The sequence below is a fragment of the Thermobia domestica genome, chromosome 8 (assembly GCF_964235325.1).
Source record: "Thermobia domestica chromosome 8, izTheDome1.hap1.1, whole genome shotgun sequence".
Classification (NCBI taxonomy): domain Eukaryota; kingdom Metazoa; phylum Arthropoda; class Insecta; order Zygentoma; family Lepismatidae; genus Thermobia; species Thermobia domestica.
The window spans coordinates 57338617-57360751 of NC_137461.1; the positions used below are offsets into that span (position 1 = coordinate 57338617).

The 22135-nt window shown below is 32.2% G+C and overlaps 1 protein-coding gene across 8 annotated transcripts in view; it reads left to right on the forward strand.

Annotated features, from left to right (window-relative positions):
• LOC145692925 (tubulin glycylase 3A-like) overlaps nt 1-22135 on the forward strand; it is a 55941-nt gene that overhangs the window by 30018 nt on the left and 3788 nt on the right. For all 8 annotated transcript variants that reach the window (XM_081768494.1, XM_081768493.1, XM_081768492.1 and 5 more), the window contains exons 5-9: nt 1674-1865; nt 5777-5981; nt 6766-6856; nt 11205-11375; nt 17062-17315. In XM_081768494.1, the coding sequence (XP_081624620.1) occupies nt 1674-1865; nt 5777-5981; nt 6766-6856; nt 11205-11375; nt 17062-17315 (913 nt within the window). The remainder of the gene's footprint in view (nt 1-1673; nt 1866-5776; nt 5982-6765; nt 6857-11204; nt 11376-17061; nt 17316-22135) is intronic.

The following is a 22135-nucleotide window of genomic DNA, read 5'->3' on the forward strand; positions in this document are numbered from 1 at the left end:
AAAGTGGAGTAAATTTATAAGTAAAACTAAAAATACCAATTTTGACCCACTTGATAAGAAAAATTTCCATTGCTTGAATAACACACCTAAACTGTACTCTCTTGAAAGAAAACGATAAAGACTAAACATCTTCCCACAGTTGTGTGTTTATCGGACAAGAGCGAGATACATTCTAGGGTGAAGGGACACATTAGAGATTCGATCTAAAGTAAGCCACTATTCAAATATGTAAAGAACACATAGCAACTGAAGTCAGTTTATAAATAAAGCCAAACATAACAACTTGAACGTTGACTCTGAAATATTTGATAAGAAATAATCTCCCTTGATTGAATATCACATCTGAGCAGTGCTCGCTGGGAAGAAAGAAGACAAATACTAGAATAAAAATGTACTGAACTTGAAATTGCGCTAAATCCTTTCCATACCTTCTACGGTACAATGCCTAGTTACATTAAATCTTTTGAAAGAAAACCTTTCTAGAATGATATAAGGAAAGTATTACTGATTTCTATGAGCGAACATCTTCAAGAGAAGAACAGTGCTTAAGTACGAGAAAGGATCATTAAATTCTCTGGATCTTTTTATTTGCTTCAACTAGGATTGTTTTCATATGATTCACGTTCCTTTAATGTTCTAGATTATCTCATCCTAGGAAGATTTTTTGTCAAGGACTCTAATGTAACTAGGCGATGTATTACCGATGAAGATACTACCGAATGTCGAAATGATTTAGTGTAATTTCAATTTCAAACGGATACTGAAATTAGTATATTTTTATTCAGTTGTTAAAATACGTATATTCTAGCGTTCATAAGTAAAGATAAATACAAACTAAGAGCTGACACTTTCTCAAGTCTTGTGTTTCCTGAACTGGAGGTGTTATAAATCTTGCAAGTCACATTATATTTAGTATCTGCAACAACCTCTTAAACTATAATTGATTTTACCCATTGTAACGTGTTAATGCAGGTGCCTTTTCGTGTGTATGTGTATGTATACTTTTACTTTTGTGTGTGTGTATTATATCAAACTGATGCTAGAAGACTAACTAAAATTTTTGTGTCTAAGAGTAAGTTGGGTGCTAAGTAACCTTAATACGTGTCAATCCAGACAAACATAATAAGTGTTCCTTATGCTAATATGAATACCTTTCTCAAATTAAACTTATGATAGACTTTTTCCTCTTCGACAAATTGTCCTAAAATTAAGGTGAAGTTCTACGTTACAAGTGTCTATCATGTTGCTGAGCAGTGTTTATTTAATCACCCTATGTACTACTCAGCATTAAAAGTGTGGTCAGTTCCTAAAATTACAAAAGAAAAAAATCTATTCACTTTGTGTTTTATCTATTTACGGTATATCAACAAGTATTTACACTTTAAAAGTTGAGTAATATATCGTGAATCTGACTGGATTATATTGAACTATAACATGTTTCTGAAATGTAGAAATTTTAAGAAAATGTAAGACTTTCTGACAAAATGTTGGGCTTTGCATCAAAATGTTAGGATACCTGTCAAGCATGAAAAACGTATCTCAAATAAAAGAGCATTTTGCTATAATGTTTATTACAGGTATGTGTTTACTGTATTTTGTTCTATTTAATTCATGAAATAAACCTTTATACAAGCGACTAATTGACAGTTTTTCATGTGTGTCTTTTTAAAAAGGTCCCATGGTCAGCGGTAGACTTTGCTCTTCAACAAGTTCAAAAATATTTAGCGTCAGTACAGCATAAAGATTTAGAACCTAATAATGAGCTTTACCCAGAACCACTAGAAGAGGATTGGAAGAACTTTCTACTCCACCATAGACAAGCAGTTTTTGACAATGAAGTGGTGTGTGCAAAAGGGAAGCCAAAGGTGAGATTTGTAATAAATTTGAAACTGCGAAATTAGTGTTATTTTAATGAAAGTAGAAATAGCTAAAAGAACTTGAAGCATACTACAATCTTTCAAAATAAAGAAGTAACGCTTTGAGTTTATGGTTTCACCTCTTGGCTGAAAATCTAATAAGAGTGAATTCCAACTGTTCTTAAAGACTGTGAGCATCAGTTTATTGAAATATATTGGTTACTGGCAAGCCGGAATGTTTCCACCCAGTGCTCTGTTGTTTTGACTCAGAGGAGTATGCAGCATTCACGTTTTGTCACCAGTGACAATAAGGCCCAGAAAACTGTCTCCCTCTTCGATGTAACAATGCAAAATGGTTCATTGGAGAGAAAATTCTGTTGCTCTTGTTGGCATAATTATTAAACTTAGAAACACACCGACATGACACCTTGCGGTATCCTGGATGAATCGTGGACAATGTCATAAATACTAACTAACTCTATGACCTATGGAACTCGGAGGTTCAATGCCGCGTTCACAAAAGCTCTCCACTGACTTCTATCCTTAGCTAACTGGATCCCGTTTCTACTTTGTATTCCTATTTTCTGCGCTGAGATCTTCCTAATGGTCGTTTTCCGATTGGTCTTCCAGTCAAGACTTTGAAAGTGTTTCTACTTTCTTCCATCCTACCTACATGGTCTGCCCACCTAAGCCTCCTAGACTTGATGACTCGAACAAAGTTTGGTAAACCGTATAAATTATGTAGTTCCTCATTATGAAGTTTCCGCCATTCCCCATTCTCGTTCCTCTTGGGTCCGAATATTCGTCTCAGGATCTTGTTCTCAAATACTTTCAGTCTATGTTCTTCCTTCAGAGTAAGCGAACGTGTTTCACAACCATACAGAACAACAATCATGATTATCGTCTTATATATTTTAAGCTTCAAATTCTCGACAGAATTCGCGACGACAAGAGATTTTGAACTGAATAATAACACGAACTCCCTGCTTTTAATCGACATTTAATTTCTTTGTGAATATGATTTTCGTCTGCTAATATTGATCCTAGATATTTGAAACTATTCACTTTATCAAAAGTATTATTTAATATTTTAATGCATCCATAATTTGCCGTATCACAGTCCCGACGCACTCCATGTATTTAGTTTTCTCTGCATTTACTTCTAAACCCAAGTCACTGCAAACGTTTAATAGGACCTTTGCATTTCTTTCTATTGTTCTCCTATCATCTCCTATTAAATTTACATCATCATATACACCATAACCTGGTGAACACCGTTCAACTCTAGGCCCTGGTTGCTATCTTTGATTTTCCTTATAGCGTATTTCAGGACAAAGTTGAATAATAATGGCGACAACGCATCTCCTTCTTTCAGGCCATTCTCGACGTGAAAGCTCGTGAACAAAAATTTTCCTACCCGGACTTTACTTTGGGATTCATTTAAACATACCTTAATTAATCTAATTAGATTTTTTCACAAATACTACCATAGAAAATATCAAGCTCTCTGACAATGTCCTTTAGATGAACAAGTTAATCCGCTTTCACCATTTCGTTAACAAGCTAATATTCGGTGTCAGCGGGGAACGAGATCGGCCCGATCGCTCATTGTCTCGTACATGTTCTAGTCTATTTTCAAACTACTTGCACCAGCAGCTCACACTTCGGGCTGCTAAACACTTGTCCCCCATACACAAACTCCATTTCTCAATGAAGATGTGTATATCTGTTCCCCTTACACCATAGAAAACGAATAACATGGCTACTATGGCTGTTAATATGGCGTGCACATCCTGGGCACACCGGTCATCTTTGGCACCTAATAACAGCACCATGAGGTGGAAGAAATTGGAAGTTACTCTAGAGCAGTTCCAAGGAAACCCTACCACATCGCTCCTGTACCTCAATTTTGTATTATAGTCGTGTTGTTGTATGAATTGTCCTCCAATCGCGTAGCACTACTATCTAAAGTAGAAGAAAGCGCTCTTGTCGTTGGCTACTGATGACCTCATGTCATTGAAAGCAGTCGCCCATTGCCACGTCACGCCAATAAGTAAAACCCGTACTGCCGTAACTGATTGGAAAAGTTCAGTGGTGTGCGCTTAATTGCAAAACAGAATTAACTCCACGTGCTTCCAGGTCAGCGAGGGTAAACAAGTGGGTGGGCCAGGCTGGGAGTAACAGCAGCCCCCCCCCCAAAAAAAAAAGAGCGCAAAGACTTTTCGATTGTTCCTAGTAATTCATTTCGTACCTCTACACTTCTACTAATGGTAATATCTATCGCTAATGATCCATTTTATATATTACAAATCACGATACTTTAATCTAAATTTGAGTAAATTCTAAATAATAATAAATACTAGGGTTCGTAACTGGGTCTATTACTTGCTAAATTTGGAGAAGATATTTCTTGAAATGACATTTTGTATATGGTACTGAATTCTTATCGTTTATAAACGCAAATTTATGTTACGAAAAGTGAAAACTTCGATATATTGATGAGTTTAGTTTGGGAATTAGTCAACTAAATTGTGCTAGAATGTTATGAAATTCTATCGGAATATCATGAAATCCAATAGTAATGTTTTCGATGGTTTTACAGTTACGATATTTTCACCTTACGTTATATTCTGATTACTGAAAAATCCTTGCACTTATAAGCTCTTCTCTGGAGCTTTGTACACGAAGTATATAATTGAAAGGAATGGAAGTAAAAAGAATAATAAAAACCTCAAGGAAATATAAAGAAGAGAACTCACCACCACCGGGGAAAAGCAGTGAAAATACACCTCTAAAGGGTATTTTTTTATTTAAAATATTGAGCATCTTTACAATAGTTCGTCAAACCAGTAATATAAATTTTGCTTCACTTTCTGTGCTTTAAATGATCCCTAAGACATTCTGGAATGTTATTTTCCTGGCTCATGCCCAAATGACTGCGTATAGATTGATAATATGCGTGGCAGTGATGTGCAATGAAAATGATTTTTCATACAAAAAACACGCATCAACATGTCCTAGGGTAAAGTAGAGTAAGGTAGAGTAGGTTAGGTTATTAAAGTGATGTCGAACATCTACTAGAATAGGGTAGATTAGGTTAAGTAAGGCTAGTAGAGTAGGTTAGATTAGATTAGTAGAGTAGATAAGGCTAGCAGAGTACGTTAGCTTAGGTTAGGTTACAAGAGTAGAGTAGGGTTGGTTACTAGAGCAAGGTAGGATAAGGTAGGTAGTGGTTGTATATTACATTTATAAGTAACTTAGTGTAGATTCTGTAGTTGTATGAGTTCCTACAGCACTTGTAATTGTTTCACACTAGTAACGCTACACTTGTAAACATGTGTAAAATACAGTTTTTGTAAACTGTGCAGTAATAATCTGGTGGTGGAAAATAATATCTATTACAGTAACCTTTCATATGCACTCATTTATTTTAACCGTCGTGTAGGGGGCGCGGTGGCTCAATGGTAGAGCGTTCACCTCCGGTGTTTGGGATCCCTGGTTCGATCCCACCTCGCGCCGTGTGGACTTTGTGGTGGACAAACACCGTGCTCGTGGGTTTTCTCGGGGTTCTCCCGTTTCCTCCCATTTTCTTCATTTCACCATTTCATTCATTTCTCATAATCACCGTCTCTTTTAGGCTAACCGGCATAACCGTGGGACGTAAAACTCAAAGATTTCATTTCATTTTCTAACCATCGTGTAGCACTTGTAGTGGTTTTAGAATAGAAACCCTATAGTTATAATCATTAAAATGTGCAAAAATACTCCGCTACTGGAAATTAATATCTAATAGAGTCCTCTTTCATATAGACACATTCATTTTAACCCTAAAATTACCATTTTTGTGAGGAACTATTGTAAACCTGCATTAAAAATATATAAAATTTATTATTAACTAAATAGATTTTTTTTTTCAATAGGATATCATGTATACAGTGGGCTCCACCCTCCAAAAGCTTAGAGTGTTTTGGACTCAGTGGATCATTGATGGTGTTCGCAATCTGTGGATAATGAAACCTGCTGCTAGCACTCAAGGTCGAGGGATACAAATTTATTCTAGTGTAGATGATATCCTTCTGAATTCTTCAAAACTAAGTCACGCATTTGTGATTCAGAAATATATAGGTGAGTTGTTGCTGAAATACAGTAGAAATTCTTATTGCCTTGCCTTATTACAGTTTATTTGTGCACAGTATATTTTTTTCTTAACTATTCGTGGTAGTCAATTTTGGAGTTTTGCACATAAACACACAAGGTAGCATTGATTTGAAAATAAATGTGAATGATTTTATTTAATATCACAATAATAATATCAGTACATTAGATCTTTTCAATGTTTTTATTATATTACTGAACTATCTATGCTATGGAACTACCAGGGACTAGACTATGGCTCCATTCGTAAACAGATTTTAAAATCCCCTTTCTCTTGCATATTTATTTATTTATTCTTTGTTTAAAGTTAAATATTTTGAGTACGTTCTAGTAAATATTAACATGGGAAGATCTGGGGAAGAGAAAATTTCTACTTTGAAGGCATATTTTATATAGTATTCAATTTCTGTTGCACTAAAATATGAAATGTCCTATTACAAAGATTAATGTTTTATGACCCTATCTACTTTTGTTTAGATCTTGTAACTCTTTTAAGGAAGATATTTGTGAAAATTTATATTAAAATTTAAAGTTTACATAGAAAGTTACAATGGAAAAACTTAAATGCTTTGACATAATTAGAAACACATATCCAGTAGTTTTATATACATTATTTTAAAAAAATATATACTGGTATAATTATGTCAAAATACAAATGTTAAACTTTTTAAAGTAAAAATTATCCCCAACGTAATCGTGAAATATTAGAGTTAAAGCTATGAATTACAGTATGATAATAATGTATCTATTACAGAACGGCCCTTGTTAATTCACAATACGAAGTTTGATGTTCGTCAGTGGTTTCTTGTCACGGAATTTCACCCTTTAACTATGTGGATGTATAAGTAAGTATATTTTAGTTATATTTTTAAGAAAAGGCGTAAGCGCGAAAAGGCTTAACCGATTAGTCGGAATTTGAAAATGGAGTATATATCTATATCTATATCCATATCTGTATCTGTATCTATATCTATATCTATATGCCAGTGCATATATACAGTAGATAGATAGATATAGATATAGATATAGATATAGATATAGATAAAGATATAGATATAGATATAGATATAGATATAGATATAGATATAGATATAGATATAGATATAGATATAGATATAGATATAGATCTTGTCAATACATATCGAGTTTCATTACTATTACTACTTCTTTCTTAATCGCACTCTGCTAACTTTAATTCAAATAGTTCCTCAATTATACTCACGACTCTTGGTGAAAGCCTCAGTGCCTAAATTATATACAACATGCTTGTCTAAGCTGTCGATCGCCTCTGAGTGTCTGGTAGGTCGTTAGAAAAAGTTATATTATTTGAAAAATCTTAAACATCAATCGCATTTTTTTAAAGTGAGTTTGAATTGAAGTTTCAATAAAAAGCCGAACACATACTTTTTCCACTTAGAATGGGAACACTATTTCTTCTTTGTTATATCAAAAGATGAACATGCGTGTTTGTAGTGCAACGCTTATGTTGCTCTTATAAGGGAGGATAATCTGGAAAATCATTAGTTCACTTTGCATGATAAGAAATATAATTCCGACTTAGTACCTAAAAATGAACTGAGAAAAATGGAAATGTAGTGGCACTGGTATAGATAGATCGCCAAAGAGCTATAATAGATCGCTGAATATTTTTCCACTGTGAAATAGGTCACAGAATCAAAAAATTAGGCCACCCTGATATAAAATGGCCCAACGGTTCTCTCGTCCCAGCAGACTCCGACTGAATATTGCTTTACTTCACTGAAAGCAGGGTAACTGGAAGAATAACACGGCTAAGGCGTTCGCATAGTAGTTAGAATAATAAATCATATTATGGTATGATTTTACAGAACAGTGTAGAATAGAAGTTTACTATTCTAAAATCATATACTGTCTTACTGCCATGCTTTTAGTAACATTTAACATAAATGATCACTTTGACAATTATTAAACCTATCATTCTTTTTCAATCTTCTTATTTACAATATGAGTACTATTACTCAATAATTATTTTTATTCTTATAAGATTATTCAGCTTTTACATAACGGCTGGCTGAAACTATTGATTGACTTTTAAATCGCATTTATCTTCACTTATCGTTCATTCTTAGTTTTAATGTTTCCAGTTAATGCCAAAAAAAAAAAAAAAAAGGCGCAAAATTCAACGTATCTTGACTCTAAAGTATATTAATTGAGATTTTCTACATTAACTTAAAACACATGAGAAAGAAAACACACAACAGTTTTAATGTTAAAACAAAAGCTGCAGTAAATAAAAAAATATTTTCTTTATTTTTTAAAAAAGAATCCGTTATTCTAAAGTTCACTGTCTTAGGTCTAGATTTGTATATTTCCTAAGTAATCTGTTTAATCTCACTGAATCAAATATGAGATGTTGACATTTAAAACAAAATGTCAACAAGTATCGTAATCATCTTATGAAAATGGGTTTAGGTCAGGCTAAAATTAATATATATAAAGAATCTTTAAAAAAAAAAAAAAAAAAACGAAAAGACAATATTTGATTATAAGCAAGTATGTGATGTCATTTGATAAAAATGGAAAAGTCTTCTTGTAGAAGTATGGAATGCTGAAAGGAACATTATGGACATGAATTATATGCACGCAAAATTTTGATGTTGCGAAAGAACCAGGATAGTCAGACAGAATAGAGAATAAATCAGGTAAATTACCGACGTGCTAATAGAGTAGCCTCATCATTGTTTTCACAAGTCTGTTTTATGGAATCAGTGCAGGTCATACATAAAATATTCAGGTTATTATTTGAAAAATAATTTTGAGTTGTCCCTTGTTTTTCCCTTGAGGTGTACCCTATTTCAAGCATTTTACGACGTCAGGCAGTTCAGAAGAGGACATAAAATACAAAAAAGATCAGAAGAAAAGGAAAAGTATGACCAGATGTCAGTAATGGTAAAGAATCTAAAATCAAAGAGTAATGAAATATGAAACTTTTTCAATTGCAAACGATTGAAGTATTTTAGTATGATGACGTGATGTGAAATTTTGCACAGCATAATGTTCTTAAATCATATAACGAGTGGGATTATAGCGTTGATTATTATCCTTTCTACTAAACAAAGAGTACAGACAGTACACTAGCTAAATTTTGTGATGTTGCCTTTGCATACAAAGTTTGAATTTGTGATAAAATAAACGAGACATTCTTATTTGTGCCAAAGCGTTTTGAACTATGTTTGTTTTTGAAACTTGAATACATTAAAGAGCTTAAAGTAATCAGCAATTCACCAACTGATAAAATGAGGGGGGATTTAGGATTTAGATTTCTGGGCTTTCGGCATCTAAGGCCATTTAGCCCGTCACGTTTGAAGGATGACGTCCCTCGGCGAGCACACTATCCGGGGAAAGGGAAGGAAGAAAGGATTGGGAAAGTTAGGTACCACTCCGGCATTTGCCTGGTGTGAATGAGGAAAACCCAAGAAAACTTCATTCAGGGTGGCTGCCTGAAAAAGCGTTTTACACGTTTTCGACCGAGTGCCCCCGCCGGGAATCGAACCCGGGACCGAAGGCGAGAGCGTTAGCGACTACGCTACGCTGGGGCACCCAATTGATAAAATAAGTAACAACAGTTTATTAGATAGGAATCTTGACGCACTACCGGAAGCTTTGATAAGAGTATATTAAACTGAATGGATTTGGCCAATTTCCACATAATGTGTGCTGGATGATACTCAAAATCGTTTTTATCATGCAGTTTGCAATTTGTCTACCTGAAGCAGACTATCAATTTGTTAGGTTTGTGACTCTTGAAACTTTTTGATCAGAATCTCGAAAAATTATAACATATATTAATATTTGTAAATTTGACCGAAATCAATTACTATTAAACGATTGACGAATACTTTGCAGATTTTCTCTTGCGATTTCACTGATAGCATTAAAGTAACATTAGAATGAAACAAAACATAATTTAGTTTTGTTTTGTTTAGTTCATTATCATTCTTTTCGTACATAATGGTTGGAAAAACTAAATATATAGGACATGTCAAAAATATTAGTACATTCAATTACAAAACATAAAAATAAAAATATAGTAGTAAAAATCCAAATTACAAATTTCATACAGTAAAAAGATGATAGTAGCAAAGAACACACAAAAAGATGTGTACATAAACAATTTATCATTTTTTTCTGGCTATTCAGAAACACTATAATAAGCTTTATCTACAACAATTTTCAATGTCTCATCCTTGAACTTTTCTGTTTTCACGGTTTATCAAATCCCTAGTAGTATTAAGAACCCATTACAAAAAAGAAAAAGAAAGAAAATATAAGCCGGTTTATATTCTCTAGTAATGGTTTGAGTTTTAAAAAATTGGTTTTCAAACTTACGTTTAAAGTTTCCTTGAAATTATCTTCTATTTCCAAACTTACGTTTAAACAACTGTCGGAAAATTATCATCGTATATTATTATTCAATGATATATGATTTTATTATTATTATTATTATTATTATTATTATTATTATTATTATTATTATTATTATTATTATTATTATTATTATTATTATTATTATTATTATTATTATTACCATCATAGGTATTCTGCTCTTATTGGCAAGTCACTTGTCGAAGCTGAGAAGCTTCCATGTTCCACAGTCCTCCGCTAAAATCTTAGTCTTCACGTATGATCTTTCTGCTCTTATAACAATATTTAGACTTGCGAAAGACCATTGTACCTATGTTCTCTTTTTGCTGCCAGCAAACTAGGGACAAATAGACTGGTGGTTGTCCGTTGCCTACCACCCTGCAGTATCCCAGCCATTAAAGTCACTCTGACTACACCTGGAATTAATGTCCAAGTTGCCGTACCAATCACTATGATTTCCGCCAACTTGGCTACTGGAGAATTACTGCCTTCTCCCAGAACACTCTTCATCTGGCTACTCCATTTAGACCAATTTCGTAAGAGTGACCCTTCTTGTACTAAACTGCCAATGACATAGCTCTAAATTTCACTGCAGCACGCAATGCTTCCCACCCGACACGTAAGTGTCTTCGTAAAGGTGGTGTTTACCGGGGAGTTGATTATTATAATTTAATGTATTATTGAGTAGCGATTCGTACTTGATGGTTAACCTTTTTACGCTAATCTGATTCTCAAATAAAGATTAATTTAATACGAAATTACATGCTATTTACTTATTATCTATTTCAGGGAATGCTATTTGCGATTTTCTTCACAGCAGTTTGATCTGACGAATTATCATGAGTCAATCCATCTTTGCAACAACAGCGTTCAATATAAGTACAAGAATGCTGTAGGAAGACATCCAGAATTACCTCAACAAAATATGTGGGACAGCAGTACTTTTCAACAATATCTTGAGTAAGATATTCAAGTTTTCATTGAACGTACTCGTAATTTTTCCTTAAAAAAGAAATAAAAGTTTAGAAAGTAAAATTAAAGAAAAATCTCAACTCAGAAGAGATATTAATTCTGTAGAAATCAATTCAAGTTTAGCATCAGCAAAATAAAAATTAGGGCGGTTTAAAACTAGATTCATAAACAGTTAATAATATCTACTAGTTAAATTGTACTGATTGAACCCAAACTCAATGAATGCTTAATGCTCAGTATCATATAATGAGAAAAATTCCTATCTATCTATGAAATACATATCATTGTTGAATTCATAATTAATAAGCTCTGAGTTTTAATGCATTTATTTATTTATTTTTAATTTCTTCTCATATTCCGAGCATAAGTATATATATCTAGTAGAAGTCGAATGGAACGGAAGAATACAAAAAATTATGCCCTGGAGCAGTGGTTCTCGATAAATGTGTCGCAAAATACTGGCGTGTCACACAGTCCCATAAAATGTATTGTGAAATTTTATAATTTAAAAATCGTGAAGAATTTAATAATAGTTAGTTAAAATCGATACAGGCTGTACTAGTCAACACCTCCAGTGGTAGCAACTGTCAAGAATAAGCGATGAATTACCTAATGTAATATGCATTATTCTCAATACACACCCTGCCTCTGATATAAAAATATGATCCATGATATATTTTGAGGCTTTACAATCATTCTCACTATTTCGATTTAAAATCAATTTAGAACGATAGAATGAGCCTCCATTGCCTTCCCCCCAGGTTTTAAAAAAATGTGTTCTATGATAACTTATGAAAATATTATTCAATTTTAACACAATATGATGATGTGTTTAGTGAGGTTTTTACATAATTCCTACGCTTGCAGTTGAAGTCAGTCAAATATGAGGACTTACCTAACCCCTGCCACCCAAAGGTTTGAATAAAATTTCTATGTTAACTTTCGTAAAAACAAAAGAACAACATATATATATATATATATATATATATATATATATATATGTGTCGAATTGGTTTAATTTTTCTGAGAATTTCCAATCGTCTTAAATATCTTACAGGTAAAGCGAACCAATAATGAAAGAGAGCGTTCTCCTCTACTTTATATAACATATCCTTCTGAATATTTATTAAAAATACCAGGATTTTTTACAGAATATTGTGTGTGTATTGTCGGGTATTAGAGACTTACCAGATTTCCTTTTTAATATTCCCAGTGAGTTTGAACACTGTAGATAGGCTAACACGACTAATACGTGTAACAGAAAAAGAATTAGAAAAGAAAAGTTATTTTGAAACAATAAACCTATGATTTGATTCAGAAATCAATACAGAAGTTCAGAGAGGCATAGTTTTTTCTTATTTTTAATAATAGGTACATCACTTTTAAGTGTGATTATAGTATAATATTGTTTAAATTAGTCCTATATAACAATTTTATTATTAGTACTAGTATTATTCTCAATGTATTCTATTCTAAAACCCTGAGTTATACATAATTTTGTAGACGTTTGAGTTTTGTAGAATGATGAAAAAACATCAAAATTAAAACATTTTAGGAAAATTAATGATTTTAGGATCTTATAAATATTTGTGTGAGAATTGTTCATATTGGTAACGTAAGTCCAAAACACAAACAGAGAAGTATAAATAAGTATAAATAAATCTTTATGGAAAGTAAGAAACATGTGTTCAACTCAAAGAAAGACACTTTGAATAAAAGTTGCCATACATTTATAATTTCTTAAAGAAATCCAAAAGTAGTTTTCACGCATAGACATAGGAAATTTTTCGTCAACATGACCTGATAAACTATTTTCTTAGTTCTTCCCTTTTCCCTTTTCTTTTTTTCATTTTTCTTTCTTTTTTTTAGTTGATTAGATTCAGTTCCTTTGAGAAAAAGTGTAGATCACTATAGTGCGTCCAGTAAGAGAACGTCTCTGACAGCTCGCAGTGACATTGCCACTACTCGCGTGTCAAGGTTTTTTTCGGTGCAACTGTAATGGCAATTTAATTAATGGTATAAGACTGAGTGATCGTGGTTGGTAACACTGGTATCAAAGTAGGGGCTGCAATGTCCCACCGCATGTGGTAAGAAACGTCAGAGACCATCTCTTGTTGGCCGTGCTATAGTTGGGTATAGTTCTTTCCATATGTACTTAAAAATGTGAAAATTCAACTTAATTTTGTGTTGTCAGAGTGTAAATAGTTATGTAATGAAGTTTAAAGTCCAGTGTTGAAAACTTTTAATTAAAATATAAAGTGTGTAAGAATTTATAGTTTATTTTAGAGATTCTGTTAACCGCTGAACTATGTGTCAAGATGACGGACAATATTATTGTAAATCTATTATTTCTAAATAATTAAATGAATGTAATCAATAATTTCTGAATATAGATGATTCAGAAAGTATTACTAAAATATCTCTCAATAAAATAATATATCCTACTAAAACAAAAGTTTCTTCACATCCATCATCATCAAATTATGGTACATACATAAGTAATGGAAAATATTTATACAGTTGAGCACTTGGCTCCTTATATTGTAATGGTTCAATGTAAAGTGATAGACGACCGGAAATTGTCCTTATTATCAATTTGTAGGAAACTATATAACACAGAAACTCCTGGAATCAATGAAGTCAAACCAATTGGAAGAAATCTAATGAAAATTCAATTTAAAACAGGGTATGAAACTAACAATTTTCTGAAACATGAAATTTTACAATTCAAGAACGGTATCCTTATATTCCGAATCATGTGACAACCTCTATGGATATAGACACTGCTATTTCTACGGAGGCTCTATTAAATGATGAGAAACAAATCATTTCTGTTAAAAAAAAATAAAATGATTGGGTTTACAGAGAAAATAACCTGTCCGTACCAAAGCTATAATAGTAAAATTTAACTAGCAAAACTTCCAAAAGATGTTAAAGTCTATTAACTAAATTTTCCAGTTAAGATATAAAAGCCTTCAGTATAACAATGCAAAAAATGTCGAATTTATAGTCATTCTACATCTCGATATAAGCACAAATACAATCGGTGTAAAATATGTAGTAAATTCCACAATACTGAAGAATACAAGAAGAAAATTAAACGTTTACATTGTTGTAAGAATCATAAGGCAGACTTTAGTAAGTGTTCAAAAAGATTTAGACAAAAACAAATACTTCAAGAATGAATATTTTGCACATTTCTTTTAATGAAGCAACGAAGATGTAGTTAAAATTCATAAATAAATAAATTCAATTCTGATATTGCAAGTATTAAAAACCAAAATGATAAAATAAGCATGGTTCTACTCACAAGGAATTCAGATACTGAACAACCAACACTCACAATACAATGAGTATTCAGCTAAGAACAAGACTCATCCACCCGAAAAAAAAAAAAAAAAAAAAAAAAAAAACAGAAGTTTAGAATTTTAAAACGTCCATACTTACACAACAAAAAACTAGAGCAGAAAATCGAACGAAAAATGATTATCAAACATTTCATAAAAGCTACAGCATCAGAATTTTTCTCAATATAAAGAAACATATTTTTTTCTTAATTTCTTAGGAGTCCTAAAAAACTGGAAAGTAAATCAGACAGAGAAAGAATTACTTCATCTACAAGTAAAAGACAGCAAGAAAAATACATTTTTTAGGAATGATGTATTTTATTTTGAAGGCAATAATAATAATGAACAACAAATTGATTTCATTTATTTTGAGTTTAGCGACCCTATCAGCAGTGAGGCTATTTGAGACGTGAACCTACAGCTTAATGAGGGATGCAAACAACATGAGCTTCTGAGTCTCCTTTGCCAAAAGCCTGTATGCTAACCACTTAGAAATGAAGAAGCTCTGAACAGTAAATTGAAGACAACAATACACGATTGAAAAAAAAATTTGAACAACAACTTTAGTTCCTGAGGATCAAATTTTTGAAGGACCACTTTCAAAATAACGTAGATCATCCAAAATAATAGATTATATGTCAATGCTTAATGAGTTTCTTTACAAATACATTGGATGACTGCCTAATTAAACCTGAAACAGTTGAAAGATTAATAAAAAATGTTTGATAGTAAGACTATTCATGGCTTTGGATTGATTGTTTTAACAAAAGAGACATTGACCAAAGCTTAAAACCCACTTTATTTTAAATTATAATTTGTAACTGTTTTGGATATCTAGCATATCCTTCTTCAGACACTATCGAAATTAATGAAAATACAGACATATATATAAACGTTGTTATAACAAAGTTTAAATTCTTTTCTTAAGATAAATAAAAGAATTTAAACTTTGTTATAACAACATTTATATATATGTCTGTATTTTCATTAATTTCGATAGTGTCTGAAAAAGGATATGCTAGATATCCGAAACAGTTACAAATTATAATTTAAAATAAAGTGAGTTTTAAGCTTTGGTCAGTGTCTCTTTTGTTAAAAAAAATGTTTACCATTCATTTTCATTTTCTAAATAACATGCAACACCAAGTTATTTCTTATAGAGAAAAAAAAATATTAAAGATCTCAATTTCATCATGATAAACATGAAGACAATATTTGCTTATGAAGTCAAGACAAGGAATGAAGAGAATAGACAACTATCAAATATATTCCCAACTAGCATTGATTAATCTCTTCGTTGGGTTGAAATAAAAACTTCAAATGCACAACTCCTTATGTCATGTGTCTGGTAAAAATGACAGTAAAAATTAAATATTAACTATTGTGGGCTGAATTTTGATTTAAACGTCATTGGAAGTGTAACTCTTCAACTCAGGAACCCCGAAAACTATGGATTCGACAATTATATCGGTCATTTTAAATATCTCTCCCCTCCCCCTCCTCTAAGTTGCACCGTCAAGTGAAATAATAAAAACACTCCTAAGCTCGAACCTCGTCTATATTGAAAATTTGATCTAAATCTGTTGGGTAGTTCAAGAGTTATTAAGTCACAAAGGTAATCATTTTCATTTTTATATATTTTTCTATATCTGTCTGCCTCCTCCCCCCTCCCCCAAAGTGCACCGTAAAAGTGAAATGATAAAAACCATCTCAGGCTTGACCCTCATCTATGTGGCAAATTTGATCGAAATCGGTCTCGTGGTTCAACAGTTATTAAGTTTTATTTATTTTTATATATCTCCTCCGCCCCTCCTCTACGTTGTACCATTAAAGTGAAATAATAAAAAGCATTCCAGGCTCGAACCTCATCTATGTTGAAAATTTGATAGATATCGGTAGGGTGGCTCAAGAGGTATGAAGTCATAAACATAGTCACTTTCATAAACTATGTTCAACCATATAAAGGATATAGACCACTGAAGAATTAATTTCGGGTCTTTATTTTCACCGATGATGGTGTCGAAGAAAGGAAAATTCAGTTGCTTAATGTGATTTTAATACAAAATTTGGTATTTGTGAATAATCTGAGAAAGGAGAGAAAGGGAAAGACAAAAAAAGAAAGAAAACTTTCTATCTCACCAATTCCTTTTACACTTTGTAGCTCAAAATTTGGTGAGGTGTTCTCGCAGCTTGAGCGAATACATATTCAAGTATTAGAGCCAAACCTGTAACAATAAAACTTACTTGTTTTAATGATATTATAATTGTTGTTTATTTCTTGTTTCCGTCTGTTTAATATTTCTCTTTTATCTTGATTATTACTTAAGGAGAATTGGAAAACCTGAGGTATGGAAGTACCGCGTCTATCCAAAAATGAAGAAAATTCTTATTGCAGTTCTTCTAGCATCTCAGGAGCACATGGATTCAAGGAAAAATTTCTTCGAACTTTACGGTGCTGATTTCATTCTGAGTGAAGATTTTAGCCCGTGGCTCCTTGAAATCAATCATTACCCAAGTATGACACATAGTACAGCTGTAACAGCTCGAATGTGCCCACAGTGTCTTGAAGATGTTATTAAAGGTAAGCTGTTGCGGATTGTACGTATGTACTTAAGCACCGGAACCTCGGAACTCTACAACGATATGTTGTATTTTTAATTGTATTCTTTGGGCAAAATGTGTGATCTTTTCTATAAACATGCACTAGCCAGCTAGGTTAAAAGGAAGAAGAAAAGGAAACATATCGTATTATAAATCAGTGTATGGTTTTTTGTTTATATTTCACCAAGACGATGTGTTTATATGTTACTATGGGAACAGAAGGAAGGTTAGATATAATGACAACTACTTTTTAAGGACCAGAAAGTTTATAAAAGGAAAGTATAAAATAAACGAGATTTTGCATTATGTCAATTTAGTTTATTCATTGTGGCTCAATAAGATAATATAATGTTAGAATCAGGACTAAAACGAAAATATCAAAAGTATATATTGTTATATTTTATGGTGCCGGAACGCCGAGAAACCTTGTGTATCGTTCAGAAGTTTTAGTAAAACGATCATAATTGAGCCTAATATTAATTTCACTGTTCTAAGAAGTGGCACAAAAATAGATAGACGTGTCAAGATGAGTGATATTGAAAACGAAGTAGTTGATAACAATATGAGTGAGACCGGAACAAATCATACTGAAAGTATGGTTGATCTATTCAAACAACTATCACAACAAAATATGCATTTACAACAACACTTTGATGGAAAATGAATCAACTTAAGGATGAATTTTCACAACAACTTAAGGATGAATTTTCTCAACTTAAGAATGAATTACATCAACTTCTTGATAGCAAGTTGGACAAACAGCAGCAGCAATTTGATGCTAAGTTAGTCGGAATACAGCAGCAGTTGATCCAGATGAATCATCAAATAGATGCGAAGTTTGAGCAGTACGATAATAAAATGGAACAAACGTCATCACAGGTTAAAGAAAAGTCATCACGGGTTAACATGAATGCTTTAAATGAACCTGAACCTTCCACAGAAACAACGGAAAATGCAGATTTTGAGTTTACATTAGTGAAATTTAATGAGCTTTCGCAAAAAAAAAAAAACATACTGCCGTATTGGTTGTATCAGATTATCCTAACTTTTCTTTTCAGTTGAATGTTTTTGATTGTCTTATGGATGCTGCGTGTAATGAAGATTTTGGTATGCATCAATGTGCGAAAAGTTATGATCATTTTCGTCTTGAGAACGCTATTGACTGCTTGTATTCCCAGTATATTCAACATGATATTAACTCTGTGGTTCATGTAGCAAGAAGAAAATTTATTCCAGTATTCGTGAAATTCAGAAAGAGAGCGCGTGTTCCCAACAATGCTTGTAGTGATTGGCCGATTGAATCGGAGCTGTTGAAATGTTCACTCAACGAAAAGACCAAAATGATAGTAGTAAACAACTAAATGGTGCTTTTACAGAAAGTGATGCAGTACGTTGACTTCAATCAACTAGATATGACATTGCAAGATTTTGAAAATTCATCAATGGTGCAATACAGTACTAACCAGAACCAAACTAACCTCAACCGAAACCAAATTCGAAACATTCATGTTAGATTAAAGTGTGATACCAATGTGAAAAGTAATGCCAAATCCATTTGTACCGGTAATGTAACCGAACCTAATTACAGAAGAAACAGAAATCGCAATAGGACAGACTACTGTGGATATCATGTAAAGGACAAGTACAGATCCATTAGGAGACACGATATTTCACCACCAGTGAAACGAATAAGAACTGAACCTAATTTTACCGGTAATGTAAACGAGCCTAATCCTAATAGCAAAAGTAATAGTAATTGTGTAACCGAACCTAATCTTAGTACTAATAGCAATAGCAATCACATTACATGTAGAAAGCATGTAATCGTTAGATCTGATTCCCCTCGAAGTGAATTTCGTAGAAAGTTCATAGATGGCAGAAATTCTCAAGGTAAGAAACGAAGAACTGTAGAAGTAAATAACGCGCAATACTGTATTCCTATTTATGACTTTCAATGTAACCTATATGAAGTCGTTGGTCATGTAACTTAAACTAAAGTTACGGCGGCCGAGATAACCGTACTCAATTGATTTTTGCTTTATTTCACTTGAAAGATCATTTATTTTATAAATGTGAAAATGTTGAATTTTGTTTTAGCGTTTAATAATAATTTAATCTTAATATGTATTTCATTTGAATATATTTGTGATATGGTTATTTTTTATTTAAAATGTTACAATAAGATTAATGAATCTTCAGATTTTAAAGGCACTGAGAATAAATAGCATAATTACTTTAGGTATCAAACCAAAAGATAATTGAAATAATTTATAAAATACATTTTATATCAAATTCTTCTTCTCAATTTGCCCAAATGATTTAAATTTCTTAATAAACATTTTATGGCCCTGAATGGACTTAATATCAGTTTAGAATTCGGAATTCCTTATCGACATATATATATAAATGATTGTAAGATTAATGTAAAATGAAGTATTAATAATGATATGTAAGTGAAATATGATGTATATGAGTAATTATGAAATGTGATTTTTGTTTATATACGAGAAATGTCTGAAAAGAATCGACGATTAGTGTAAGAATCCTAACGGTCCAGGATTATTTTCTTTTATTTGTAAAATAAATAAAAGAAAGTCCATATGTTCGCGCGCCATAATACAACGATATGTTGTACTTTTAATTGTATTCTTTGGGCAAAATGTGTGATCTTTTCTATAAATATGCACTAGCCAGCTAGGTTAAAAAGAAGAAGAAAAGGAAACATATCGTATTATAAATCAGTGTATGTTTTGTTGTTTATATTTCACCAAGACGGTGTGTTTATATGTTACTATGGGAACAGAAGCAAGGTTAGATATAATGACAACTACTTTTTAAGGACCACAAAATTTATAAAAGAAAAGTATAAAATAAACGAGATTTTGCATTATGTCAATTTAGTTTATTCATTGTGGCTCAATAAGATAATATAATGTTAGAATCAGGATAATAAAACGAATATAACAAAAGTATATTATTATACTCAGATCCTTTCAGTCCTCCAATTTTGTCAATGAGAGGATTGAGTCTGCTCCTCAGTGTTTCAATGTAATGTTCATGTTCATATTTTCAAAACGATGTTCCTGATTAAGCTTTAAACAAATGATTACTTAGGCACATTTTCATTTTGGGAACATAATATTATCTCTTCTATGTTACCTATTGCAGTTTGTTTAAATATATAATTTTACAATCCCCGAACAACCATTTTCTTTTTTCAAAAAATGTATTAATAGGAAGAAAGATAGATTGTTCCTGTAGTTTTTTTTTTTCCTACATCCAGTTCAATTATTTACTGATGACTGGTTAGCGTTGTTGTCATTGTAGCGAATTCCTTTTTACACGTTTCATGTTCATGACTTCTTGTCATTCCGATATCTTGGGGGACACGGTAGTAGAGCGCTTACCTCTAGTGCGTGGGGTTCCTGGTTCGATTCCTGGCCAAGTAAGTTTGTGGTAGACAACACCGTGTCCATGGGTTTTCTCGGGATTCTCCAATTTTCTCTTTTCACCAATTCTTCCACCATCATTTATTTGCCTTAACCATTAATCTCTCTTAGGCTACAAGCCATAATCGTGGGGCATTAAACTGAAATATTTTATTTAATTTCTTTTTTCGTTCCGACATGTTAATTCTCAGTAGAATTAAACTATCATACCAACCAACCCTACTTCTAACAATTGCCTTATTCGATTTATAGTAACTGAGGCCCCGAGGGTTACCTACCAGATGAAACTTGAGGTTTTCTCGTCCAGAAAAGGTGTCGTGAAAGTGATCTCGTTTCGTCTCTTGGGCAATTTTGGGACACCCCAATGTTTTCATCGCGTCGGCGCTCATGCAAATGTACACATTGTGCAGTCCAATACTGTGATTCCTTTGTGTTTTCTCAAATAAAAGGCACAAATTCGGAAATAAACAGTCTGATCAATGGTGCTTGTAAGCGTCTATATTTTGTAAACTTCTATAATTCAATAGACAACCTCCTTCATTATCAATGGTGTTGAAGAAACTCCTCCAGTAATTGCATCACTTCTTGTAATACAAACTTCAACATTTCTGAACTATCTTCCGATGAATAAAAGCATTTACGTATAAACTTGTACGTGTAACAAAAATGGAAAATTAGATCCGTAAGAAAAATAATGTCCAAAAATGTAACTTTGAAGTAAAAACTGATTATTTTAACACAAAAGTCATCCAACTATAGTATCATTGGCTGCACATTTACAACATCTGCTGAAACACGGTTACTTCTAAGAAGATTGCTATTAGTTCTTGATTTATACAAACTGTCACAAAGAAATTTAAACAGGTGCAGTAAATTAGTCTCTTTCGGATGAACACTATAGATGGATGACTTTCGTGTTAAAGTGTATTTTTCACATATTCCAAAAGATCTGATAGTAATGTTCTCAATGAGTATGGCCTTGACATAAAAAATATAATGTTATATTTTCAATATTATTTTAGAATTTAAGTTAAGTACTTTAGAATAATATTATGTTAAGAAAATATTATTTTCTGTTATATTAAGAATGACGAAATTGTAGTAATAAAGTTAATTTCAATAATGTTTGACAATTATTCGCTAACAATAATAATAAATTTTATTTTAGGTGCTGAGAACAACTAAAATGCAGCAAAAAATACAATACTTTGTCATATTCTAAAATATTATTTTAACACCATAATATAGTAAAAAAAGAAAAGTTATTAACTTTTTAATATGAATTAATAATAACATAAACTCTGACAATGTAGTTTATGTCAATTTCTAAAACACTGAGATGTCAAAATTA